General features: G+C 40.5%; 1 protein-coding gene across 2 annotated transcripts in view; it reads right to left on the bottom strand.

The window, feature by feature from the left end:
- Nucleotides 1–8,353: 8,353 nt before the first annotated feature.
- Nucleotides 8,354–13,134, bottom strand: part of CIMAP3 (ciliary microtubule associated protein 3) — a 40,480-nt gene continuing 35,699 nt past the window's right edge. For both annotated transcript variants that reach the window (XM_035252455.3, XM_002751217.7), the window contains exons 5-6: nucleotides 12,929–13,046; nucleotides 8,354–11,865 (exon numbers count right to left, since the gene is read on the bottom strand). In XM_035252455.3, coding sequence (XP_035108346.1) covers nucleotides 11,797–11,865; nucleotides 12,929–13,046 — 187 coding nt within the window. In that variant the 3' untranslated portion in view covers nucleotides 8,354–11,796. The remainder of the gene's footprint in view (nucleotides 11,866–12,928; nucleotides 13,047–13,134) is intronic.

Raw genomic sequence — 13,134 nt, 5'->3', positions numbered from 1 at the left:
TGCAGATGCAACTGGATAAGGAATAGCACAGCTTCCTACCTACACTCCAATCTTCTGAATAGTTAACTCCCCTTTCTCTTTTTTCTTCCAGCTCTGCATTTCCTTCTCCTTTTGCATTTCCTTCTCCTTCCATGATGAAGTCAGGACTAGAGCCCATGCTGGATCCCAGTATGTTAGAGACAGGAGGGAACATATGGATCATTAATCTTAAACTCCTCATTTTATAGGTGAGAAAACTAAAGTGCAGAGAGGGGAAGTGACCTGTCCCACACCACTACCATCAGGATTTAAACTTTTGTCTTGATGCTAAGCCTGGTGCAGTCTCTATGAGCTATTATTCTTCACTCCTCTTTGTTTTGTCTTTCCCTCCCCTTAGATGTTCTTACATTTTTTCTAATTCCAAGGCTTTGGGCTGTAGATATGAGACATGGCTAAGATCCAGATGGGGGACTCAGGAGAGTAGAGTGGGAAGGGCATGGGCTTTGGAGTAAGACAGAGTGGAAATAGTAGATGCACAATAAACACCTGGAGAATAGACGGATAAATGAGTCGGAATTAATCTTAACCTTGCAGTCTTGAGCAAGTCAGTTTTTCTGAATCTCATCTGAAAAGAAGAGAATAATGTTTCCCTTGTAGGACTGTTATGGGTATTAAAAATATAAGCAAAATGATGCATGTAAAGCCTTTAAATAAAGCATCAGTCACCTCATATGCCATCTACAAAAGGTTACTATTTTATTGATGATAACCTTTGTTGAATACAGTGAGCTCCAAATTTCTCTTTGAAGAATCAGTATGCCATTATGTTCAGTTTCTGTGCTCTTTGTTCTCCATTTTAAAGTTCAACTTCCTCGTTCCCTTCATCTCCTTGCCCCTAGTTTCAGTAAGCAACCTTCCCACCAGCTCCAATCAGTAGTTCGCATCCATTTCCCTGGTTACCTGCAACTATTCCTCGACTGAAACTGCACGTCCCCCTCACGCATCCCCCTCCTAACCCACATATTTAGAGCCCTGACTCATCCTCATCAACTTCTCCGTCCTGAGTCACCACTGGTCACCTGCTCCATCCTGAGTTGCCCCTGGTCACCTGCTCTGACCTGAATCACCTTTAGTCACCTGTTCCATAACTGTCTTTCCTGCTGAAACTGCTCACCCTGGGAGGATCCAAGATGGCTGATGGCTAACAGCTCAGGATTGTAGTTCTCAGTGAAAGCACAGAGAACGAGAGGATGCCACGCTTTCAGATGAATTTTTGTCACTCAAGGACCAGAAGATTCCCAGTGGAGGAGCCCCACGGGTCGCCAGTGTGACTCTTGTGGCTGGCGCAGCGGTTTTGCCGATGCCTTGGTGCAGTAGCTCTTGGTACAGAGTAAACAGAACTGGTTCCCCTTCTGACCAATATTTGGAGCCCCAGGAAGGCAGAGCCACTTATTACGGACTCAAGAAGGAAGCCAGACTGGAGATTCCCGGGCAGAAGAGCACAATCAGTCTTAACGCCACTGTTTTGGCTGGCGCAGTGGGTTGCTCAGATTCCAGCTCTGGGAATCAATAAATTGGACATCCACTCAGAAACCTAATTAGAAAGGTGGTAATTGTAAAGATGACAGATGGATAAATTTATAACAAAGGGAAGAAACCAGCCTAAAAAGGCTGAGAATACCCAAAATCAGAACCCTTCTCCCTATACAGGGGATTACAGTTCCTCATCAGCAACGGAACAAGCCCTGATGGAAAAGGACTGTGTGTCATTAACAGAAGTAGGCTTCAGAAGGTGGATTATAAGAAACTTCTGGGAGTTAAAAGAACTTGTTCTAACCCAATGTAAAGAAACTAAGAACTTTGAAAAAAGGTTTGACGAAATGCTAACAAGAATAGACAATACAGAGAGGAATATAAATGAACTAACGGAGTTGAAAAACAGAACATGAGAATTCGCAAAGCGTGCACAAGTTTCAACAGCTGAATTGACCAAGCAGAAGAAAGGATATCAGAGGTTGAAGACCAACTTAATGAAACGAAACGAGAAGACAAGAAGAGAGAAAAAAGGATAAAAAGAAATGAGCAAAATCTCCAAGAAATATGGGACTATGTGAAAAGACCTAATTTACGTTTGATAGGTGTACCTGAATGTGACAGAGAGAATGAATCCAAGCTGGAAAATACTCTTCGGGATATTATTCAGGAAAACTTTCCCAACCTAGCAAAGCAGGACAATATTCAACCCCCGGTAATACAGAGAACACCACAAAGATATTCCTCAAGAAAAGCAACCCCAAGGCACATAATCGTTAGATTCACCAGGGTTGAAACAAAGGAGAAAATACTAAGGGCAGCCAGAGAGAAAGGTCAGGTTACCCACAAAGGGAAGCCTATTAGACATACAGCAGATCTCTCAGCAGAAACCCTACAAGCCAGAAGAGAGTGGGGGCTGATATTCAACATCCTTAAAGAACAGAACTTTCAGCCCAGAATTTCATATCCTGCCAAACTAAGCTTCACACTTGAAGTAAAAATAAAATCTTTTATGAATAAGCAAGTACTCAGAGATGTTATTACCACCAGGTCTGCTTTACCAGAGCTTCTGAAAGAAGCATTACACATAGAAAGGAACAACCAGTATTAGCTTTTCTAAAAATATACCAAAAAGTAAAGAGCATCAACATAAAGAAGAATTTACATCAACAAATGGATAAAATAGCCAGTTAACATCAAATGGCAGTAACCCTAAATTTAAGTCGACTAAATCCCCCAATCAAAAGATACAGCCAAAACCTAATGGTATGCTACCTCCAGACCCATTTCACATCCAAAGATACATAAAGACTCAAAACAAAGGAATGGAGAAAGGTTTACCAACCAAATGGAGAGCAAAAATAAATAAATAAATAAATAAAAAGCAGGAGTTGCAATTCTCGCATCTGATAAAATAGATTTCAAAGCCACAAAGATATAGTGGTAAAAGGATCAATGCAACAATAAAAGCTAATGATCCTAACACCCAGATACATAAGACCCATAAAGAGATTTAGACTCAACAAGACAGAAAATTAATAAGGATATCCAGGACTTGAACTCAGATCCAGAGCAAGTAAACTTAATAAATATTTATAGAGCTCTCCACTTTAAATATACAAAATATACATTCTCCACTTTAAATACACAAAATATTGATCAGCCATTATTAATACTCATTTTTAGAATAAAGCAATATTCCCATTCTCTCTCCCTCTTTTTCTTCCTCTTTCTTCCTCTCCTTCACTTCTTTTTTTCTTTCTTTCCTTAAAAAAAAAAAAAAAGAAACTGCTCACCCCACCACTCTGGCTTGTACCCCTGCTCTCTTTAAAATAGCCAATTGGAATTAGCTTAAACTGTGCTGTCCAAGCCTAGCCTACAGAAGAATGATACAGTAGTAGGAGCTACCTGTGTCGGGGATAAGAACCCCTTCCCCTCCCTTGTTCAGGTGTGTTCTCACCATTGCTCCATCCATGAGACTCACTCTTCTATAGAAGGAAATTGCCTTGCTGAGAAAACTTATATTCGAGTGCTATTTCTTTTGCAGCATTGAAAGTTTATTTCTAACACCTTGAACAGTCTATTCTTGTGATAAATTAACACATAATATCTGAGGAACATAATTGTCTTGACCACTTGCTTCTGTTATGAAAAATTTGTTTTACTTTATATCTTGACTCTAATTAATTTTTAAAACTTTCTGGCTCATGAAAGAGGCTTTGGTCTTGTTGAGATTCTATTGGGAAAAAATATGATGATTCAGCAAGGTCTTACAGGGACACAGGAAAGGTAAGTAGCAGTATCTACCAGGTACACACCATGCTAATTCTTAGGTTACTTACTCTTCCCTTGAAGACTTTATCAGCAAGTGAGACAGTATTGAGGCCTTGCATGACAATAACTGCTGCTTTCTCCTCTTAGGCTCAGCCTACAAGCGAGTGTATTACTTTACCAACTTGTTGCAGTATTGACCAGAACCAGCCAAGTTATTTCTTAAGAATGTGGGACCGGGCGTGGTGGCTCACACCTGCAATCCCAGCACTTTGGGAGGCCGAGGCAGGTGGATCACGAGGTCAAGAGATTGAGACCATCCTGGTCAACATGGTGAAACCCCGTCTCTACTAAAAATACAAAAAATTAGCTGGGCATGGTGGTGCGTCCCTGTAATCCCAGCTACTCAGGAGGCTGAGGCAGAAGAATTGCCTGAACCCAGGAGGCGGAGGTTGCAGTGAGCTGAGATTGTGCCATTGCCCTCCAGCCTGGGTAATGAGCAAAACTCTGTCTCAAAAAAAGAATGTGAACCCACATCTGCATACACAACTGATATGTGCCTTCACCACCGTGAATGACAAGATTGCTTTTTATGAATGGAATGATAGTGATGTCCTATATCCTCAGTTTCAAGTCCTGAAAGAAAGTCTATAGAAATTGGGTCCACAGTAAGTGGGAGACAGGGAGGGATAATGGAAAGTCCAAGCTCAGTCTCCAGTTCATTCTTACTAGCATAAGATTCTGAGAGGCAAAATCCTTTGCAGACAGTTTGTTCCTGAAAAGAATATGCACATTTCTGACAATTATGGTAAAATATAATATAAACACTAGCTGGGGCAGTTAGGGAGAAATGCTTGCCATGGGGACTTTGGAGGTTGTGTTGGCAGCTGACCGTTCCCCAGAGAGTCGAGAATGAGGGCAAGAAAAGTTGCTTTCTGTGATGTTTGCATCCTGCAGGCTCACAGAGGTCTCACAGAGATTTCACAGAGGCACATTTTGTTTCTTTCTGCAGCAATGGTAACCTGGCCAACGTGTTGACCCCTAGTATAGCTGTAACTTTGGCACCCAGAAGTAAGAGCCTTCTCATGGCCAGGGGATGAGGGTGGAGGCAAGAAAGTCCCCAAGGTTGACGTGGGAAACAGTAATATCAGAGAAGGAGGTGAAGACAGTTATTCCAGAGGAGAAAGAGGTTGGCATCTGCAAAGGTAATATCTGGGTGGGAAGGGCTGGTATAGCAGCTATGGAAAGATAGCAGTGGAGCGGTGAGAACAAGTACTTAAAAGAATATAGAGAATGAGGCGTGGTAGGGAGGAGGGTTGGTGGTAAAGAAGAGTTACTGTCTGCTGATGAGAATGGAAGAGCCCTGGGCTGAATCGCAGGCTTTGATGCTGGGAAGTAGTAAGAAAATATAATTAGCATCAAAGGCATGTGGACTCTGGGTTGGAAAAGGAGATGCTGAAATAGATTTGACTTGTGTTTAGAAAAGGCATTTAAGTTACTTTTTAGATTATAAAAGTAATGTATTGCCATAATTATTTAAAAAATAGATAGCACAAGATTGTTTGACATAAAAAGTAATTTGCTCCTCTTCCTTCTTCCCCTCCCTAATTCTCTAGAGGTAGCAACGTGATGGTTAGAGCAAGCTGCAGTTAAGTTTTAAAATTCTCACTGCAGTAGTCAGCAGACTTTCTGATAGTTACCTATAAGGTAACAAGCTAATTCTTACCTGTGATATGTGACCAATATTTCTTCTGCCCGAGATGTCCTTTCCACCAATACAGCTTTTTCCACCTCCACAGCTCACGTAAATAAGAGTCTTTACACCCCAAACTCCAAACCGCATTTTCTCTTTCCCATTTTAAGTTAGCCAGTTTGGTGCTAGTCAATTTACTTCCACCAAACAAACAAACAAACAAACAAACAAACAAACAAGCCTTTCTAGCTATTGAATACCTGAACTTAAAATAAAAAAACCCTGGTAAATTAGGGAAGTTGTGATACAGTTTACAAAACATTAATTACAGGCTTATCATAATCAGGAACAAACCTAGAGTATTTAAACAGCATTTATAGGCTATACGATTGTTGACTATGGCAGAGGATATGACAGAATTTTAATATCTATAAGTTCTAGATATTAAGGCACTTTGAAATGTTGGATTCAACATAAATTTAATAGCACATCTTTGGGAACAGAAGTGCTGTATTAAATATATGTACAGATTGTAAGTCACATGTTAATTTTGGGCCAGGTCACCGATAGGCCGGAAGTTTTGAAAATACTGTTTCTATTATGGTGATCTATGATTAGTGATCTTTAATGTTGTCATTCTAATTGTTTTGGGGCACCAGTAATAGGACTCATGTAAGACGATGAATTTAATCAATAAATGTATGTGTTCTGACTGCTTCACTGAATGGCCATTTCCCTATCTCTCTTCTTCTCCTGGAGCCTCCCTATTCCCTAAGACACAACTAAATTGAAATTAGGCCAATTAATAACCCTACAATGTCCTAAGTGTTCAAGTGAAAGGAAAAGTTCCATATCTCTCACTTTAAATCAAAAGCTAAGCTTAGTGAAGAAGGCATGAAGTAGATGAAATTTGCTCTGCAATGAGAGCAAATACCTGCTCAGAAGCAAGTTGAAGTCATACCTTGGTCCTCAGGTGCATCACAGGTTCAGTCCAGCACACTGTTCTGAACAAGATGCAGGTTAGGCTGCAAAGAACAGCAAAGGCAGAGAGGCCAGAGTGCATGGAGACAGCCATGGAACTTCTAGGCCCTCACATCTGAGAAAAGCCAAATAGGCCAAAACCTAGGCCTTTTGTGCCAAACAGAGGAATGCAGAGGAAAAAGTTATTGAAAGAAATTAAAAGTGCTACTCTAGTGAACACATGATCGATAAGAAAGTAAAACAGTCTTATTGCCATATAAAGAAAGTTTTAGTGATCTAGATAGAAGAAGATCAAACCAGCCATAACTTTCCCTTAAGCCAAAGCCTAATGCAGAGCCAGGCCCTAACTATCTTCAATTCTATGGAGACTGAGAAGAGTGATGAAGCTAAAGAAAAAAAAAAGTGAAGCCACCTCTATGACATGAAAGAGTAAAGTGTAGCAGCAGGTGCTGACATAGAAACTGCAACAAGTTATCCAGGTGATGCAGGTAAGATCATTAAGATCATTGGTAAAGGTGGCTACACTAAAAAACAGATTTAGTTATTTAGGTAGGTGAGGTAGACAAGATATCCTTCTACTGGAAGAAGATGCTCATCTAGGTATTTTATAACTAGAGAGGAGACATCAATGCCTGGCTTCAAAGCTTCAAAGGACAGGCTGACTCTTGTTAGGCACTAATGCAGCTGGTGACTCTAAGTTGAAGTCAATGTTCATTAACCATTCTGAAAACTCTAGGTCCCTTAATAGTTATGTTCAAACTACACTACCTGTGGCATATAAATGGAACAACAAGGCCTGGACGACAGTACATCTGTTTACAGTATGGCTTCCTGAATATTTTTAGACCACTGTTCAGACCTACTGCTCAGAAAAAGATTGTTTTAAAAATATCACTAGTTGTTGACAATGCACCTAGTTACCAAAGGGTCCAGATGGAGATGTACAAAGATATTAATGTTGTTTTCATACCTGCTAACACTAACACAACATCCATTCTGCTGCACATGAATCAAGAGTAATTTTGACTTTGAAGTCTTATCATTTAGGAAGTACATTTTATAAGGCTATAGCTGCTGTAGACAATGATTCCTCTGATGAATCTGAGAAAAGTAAATGGAAAACCTTCTGGAGGGGATTTCCAAGGATCAACCTGTGTAATTCAAGGGAAGGTGTCAAAATATCAACATTTACAGAAGTTTGGAAGAAGTTGATTCCAACTCTCATCAATGGGTGTTCCCTAAAAGTTTTGATGTGTTCAAGACTTTAGTAGGGGAAGTCACTGCAGATGTGATGGAAATAGCAAGAGAACTAGAATGAGAAGTGGAGCCTGAAGAGGGAACTGAATTGCTGCAATCTTCTGATAAAACACAAACAAATGAGGAGTTGCTTCTTATGGATGAACAAAGAAAATAGTTTCTTGAGATAAAATCTACTCTTGGTAAAGATGCTGTGAACATTGTTGAAATGACCACAAAGGTTTTAGAATATTACATAAACTTAGTTGATAAACTAGCAGCAGAGTTTAACAGAATTGACTCCAATTGTGAGAGTCATTCTACGTAGGTGAAATGTTTTCAAATAGCATTGCATACTATAGAGAAATCTTTCATGAAAGAAAGTCAATTTCAATTTGACATGGCAGAATTTATCGTTGTCTTAAGAAGTTGCTACAGCCACCATCAGTCAGCAACCGTCAACACTGAGGCAAGACACTCCACCAGCAAAAAGATTATGGCTCACTAAAGATGCAAATAGTTGTTAACATTTTTTAGCATTTAAAATTAAGATATGTGCTCTGTTTTTAGACATAATGCTATTGCGTACTTGATAGACTACAGTAGAGTGTAAACATAACCTTTAATATGCACTGGGAAACCAAAAACTTGTGTGACTCATTTTATTGCAACATTTACTTTATTGTGGTGGTCCAGAACCGAACCTGCAACATCTTTGAGGTATGCCTATATGAACTGGCATTTATCTCTGAGATAGATCAGTTCTCTCACTCATGGAAGTGCACCATTTCCTAATTTAGATGCATAAATTTTGCTGTCTGGGTCTTGGTGAGGACAGCTGGAAGGACATCATAAAAAGGATCAGGGACAAAGGCTCAGGTGGCTGATGGGTCTCAACAGTAGGAAGTGAGAAACACCTGCTCTTCATGGACTTTGTATGTTCCTTGGATTAAGCATCCCTTGGGGCAGGTCTAAAAGTGGAGGGAGAGCAGTGGAAGCTGCTATATAAAGTCTTTAAGGAAAGTCATATAATTATGGATTTTTTTAGAACTGTAAAAACCTATGAGAGAATATAAAATGATTTCTTCAGCTGGGCATGGTGGCTCATGCCTGTAATCCCAGCACTTTGGGAGGCTGATGTGGTGGATGATGAGGTCAGGAGATCAAGACCAGCCTTGAACTGGCCAATATGGTGAAACCCCATCTCTACTAAAAAATACAAAAAAATAACTGGGCATGGTGGTGCATGCCTATAGTCCTAGCTACTCTGGAGGCCAAGGCAGGAGAAACGCTTGAACCCGGGAGGTGGAGGCTGCAGTGAGCCAAGATCACACCACTGCACTCCAGCCTGGGCAACAGAGTGAGACTCCATCTCAAAAAAAAAAAATTATTGACTCAAATTGAACAGTGAGCCAGAAAACTTTAGTGGTTCAGAGCATTCTACTAGTAGAGGAAAATGAAATATAAAACTTCTGAAACACCATGGGAGAGGAGAGAAGGGAAAAATCAGTGCTGAAATGAAGCAAGCAAACATAGAGCATGAAAGACAAAACATAACAAGGTAAGAAAAATCCAAATATATTACATATGACAGAAATACTGATAGATAAGCCTCCCCTATCAAAACTCAAATATTAGAGTCTCAAAATAAAGTTATTCCTTATCACTGTAGGGTTGGGTTTATTTCCCCTCTAGGGGAACTAGCATGGAAGCCCAGGCTTGACATCCTGCTAGGACCCCAGGGCCTTTGTTTCCCTCCTCCTTGCTTTGGACATCTGACCCCATGCAGCAGTCTTCCCAGCTGCAGCTTTCCTCCAGTTCTCTGAGAACAGAACTGTTATAGGACAGAGTCCAGAGCTGCTTGCTTCTCTGCATAAAAAAAGGTTATGATGATGCTCTGAAATGTTGTTATTCTTTCAGAATGTATTCCACCAGCCGTCAACAGCTGGTATAACTGACCTGTGACACCAAGAAGTGAAGGCTTCTGTGCTAATATTGGTAGAGGCAGTGGCAGTGGTGGAGAAAATGGCAGTGACAAGGGAAGTGATGGAGAAGGCAGTGGTGATAGGGGCAGTTGAGGACATGGAGCTTGATGTAGTGGTAAAGCAGATGGCATTTATAGTAATCCTGAAGCCAAGTTCCACCAGTGTGTGGAAGGCAGCACCTTTCACCTCAAGTATGCCCAAGGTTGGAGCAGAACTGTAAGTGTTGCAACTGGCCTTAAATGAAATTGTAAAATCCTAGTGTCACAGATTCAGTTGTCTGCATGTCAAACCACATCCTCCAATATGTCATGTAGTCTCCATATTTCATAAATCTGTCACATTGGAAGCTTTACCCCAATAAAACAGCATTATAATAAAGTTTAACTCTGTTAAGACCTAAAAATACTATCAACTCATCGAACCAAGTCTAGCTGTAAAATAAATGTGGCACAGTATGCTTTGGTCTGTGTTCATTTGTACTTTCTTAATTACTTTTATATACAATTTAGCACTTTAAAGGACCTTGAAGGTTAACTGAAGCTATATTAAAATTTTATCTTTCATCAAATCAGATCACTATTTTAGAGAGTTCTCTTCCCTGGAAAAGTCTTTGAACGTATGTACTAAACAGCATGAAAGATGTTCTATTCCCACCCCCATCAATATCCTCCAAAGAAGGGACCCAAGACCCTGAATCAGAAAATAAACCACTGAATGTTAAATTGTCACCTCTGAAAAAATCTGCAGGTGTGGGTACAAAGGAGAGGAAGGAGGGAGATAGGCAGGAGAGGCGATAAGAGTTAGTCCTGACTTATCTCAAGTCATAAATATTTCTTGACAAGACAATAGAAATCATTAAATCATCAGATTAAAAGAAGTGTATATATTAGGTACGTTTTTGCTAAGTATCTTTATCATTATCTTAGTATGTCCTAAGTGATTTCCCATAAAGACTTTCCTGTCCTTCACCATTATTGTTTTAGAATACCTTGGCCTTTCAGGAATGAGGCCCCCCAGCATCATTTGCCCAGGAGGTTTTACCTCGAGCCCTTTCCCCAGCTAACACTGATCGGGGGTGGCCATGAGGGTTACAGCAGGCTCGCGCTCTCCTGCAGCCATTGGCAGCTTCTCAGTCTTTGGTATCCAGACACATGCAGGCTTACCACTTTCTGGTTATTACAAAGAAGCCTAAGCGGGTACTAAAGGGCCTTCCTATTAAAAGATGAGATCACATTTAGCACCAATCCTGAACAAACTATACTTGATTATTTCAGTTAGTGCTGGAAGGAAACGGGTCCACCTCTCAGGCCTGAGTGTCTGAGTAAGTACTTTAAATGTAGCTGTTTACAAGTCAGTCTGGGGCTATAGAGTGTTTTCTGACATTTATAACCCTGAACTGACTTGCAAAGGTCTAGGGGGTCATTCAGATTGGAGGGCAGACCCAATCCACTAGCTTCCCTGGGGAGTCCTCCTCTGACTTCAAGCCAGGCCCAGGGAGTTAGAAAATAAGTTTGATTCTTGCCATATCCCCAGGGCTTACTGTTCTGCCCGATATCTAGTAGGACCTGAATATATATGTTGACTGACAGACTATATAGATGATGTCACGGGAAATGGGCAAGTTTTGGTTTTTGAGTTTTATGTCAATCGGGAAAAGTCAACCAAATCAAGACCTTCACACTCCACGCTGAGGAATGCAACTGGCAGAGTGCCAATAAATGTTTTACTCTGTCTTCTGTGTCTAGCAAGCCCAAATCCCATCCAAATCCTTGATACATATAGGTTAACAGCCTCCTAAGACCAGGACTAGTGGTAGAATATATAAAATAGGCACCTGGGAATTAGAACTAGAGAGCAGGGGCCCACAAATATTTCATAAAATGAAATCATGCAACTCACCACCCAACACGAACCCACAGACTCAGACACGCACATATACACCACAAGCACCGTGCACTAGTTTTATGTTCTCATAATGCAGCTATAAGCCTCTGTCCCTCCCTGGGCCCCAGACTGCCAGACAAGAAGGTCACAGTAATGCAGAAGAAGAAGACAGCTCTGTCCTCAGTCCCGGAGACTCTGTGTTTAAGAGGAGCATGTGAAGGTAGTCGCCACTGCTCAATTATAAAACAGGCTTAGGTAGGCCACACGGTTCCGATGCTTTCTAAGCTCTTTGTCTGTGGACAGCTGCAACGAAAGAATGTTGTCTAGATCAAAATTCTAATGAGACTCCTCTGCCTCTGGTCTTCCCAGTTATGCAAAAAAGGAGTGTACATTATAGAAGTGAATCCCAACCCCAGCGTAACCTAGCCTTAGTGATTCTCCCAAGATTTATACATACATCTACCCTGTATCATCTTACTATAGTATATACTGTGCTAGGAATTATTGCTACTTAGCAAATCCCCAAGCAGTTGGTGGGCTTACTGAAGTCAAGGATTATATGTTTAATTCCTGAATGTTACCCATAGGCCCTAATGCAATAATGTTAATACATTAGGCATGTAATAAATAATTGTGGAATTAGTAAAAAGTTCCACTAGGAAAGGAAAAAAAGCACCTCTGGAATTATGATAGCTAACAGATTGAGCAATTACTATGTTATCAGGTTATCGTGCTAAATAATTTTCCACATTTTCTTTATAACCTTATTGGATTGATTCTATTGTAATACCCATTTTACAGATTAAAAAACTGAGGCTCAGAAAAGTTAAAGGATTTGCTTAAGATTGTACAACAAGTAAATCCTGAAGCTAGTGTATGAATCCAAGCAGATTTGTACTCAGAATCCGTGCTCTTAGCCGAGTGCTCTGCGGCTCCTCAGTGATCTAGTACTCAAGGGCTATGTTGGAAAGAGCAATGGATTAGGGGTCACGAGATCTGGTTTCCAGCTGTGCTACCCGCACAAATCACTTAATCCATCTGAGCCTCTATTGTGTAGGAATATTTCCTCTGTACCCATCACGAAAGATTATTTAAGGATCAAATAAGAAAATGTCACTTGTTTAGTCATATATACCTTTAAGAATCTAATGAAATAGTGTAATTCTCCAAAAAGATCTTCATGTTCATATACACACAAAGTTGTACATATAATTTTTGGGGACCAAGGGCTTCCTGAAGTTCACCCACAAACCCCTAGATAAGAGTCCCTTACACATATGAAAGTACTATATAGAATAAGAGTCCCTTACACATATGAAAGTACTATATAGAATAAGAGTCCCCTACAGAAGTCTAGTCTTATTACCTCAGCTTTTAAGGTTCTTTTCGGAAGACACGGGACCTGAGCCCAGTCTGGAGATCCAAATCTCATTGGCCATGAAATTTTTGGAGGTGGCTTCTTCTCTGGGTTGTATGTACCAGGGCTAAAAATAAAAATACAAGCGCCATGTCTACAGAGTTACTGACCATACACAAACTCTGTCAGTACCAGAGCTGACCCTGAACTAGGCC

The sequence above is a fragment of the Callithrix jacchus genome, chromosome 7 (assembly GCF_049354715.1).
Source record: "Callithrix jacchus isolate 240 chromosome 7, calJac240_pri, whole genome shotgun sequence".
NCBI classification, from domain to species: Eukaryota; Metazoa; Chordata; class Mammalia; order Primates; family Cebidae; genus Callithrix; species Callithrix jacchus.
The sequence above is the reverse complement of the archived record's forward strand: the minus strand, read 5'-3'. Positions and strand labels throughout refer to the sequence as shown.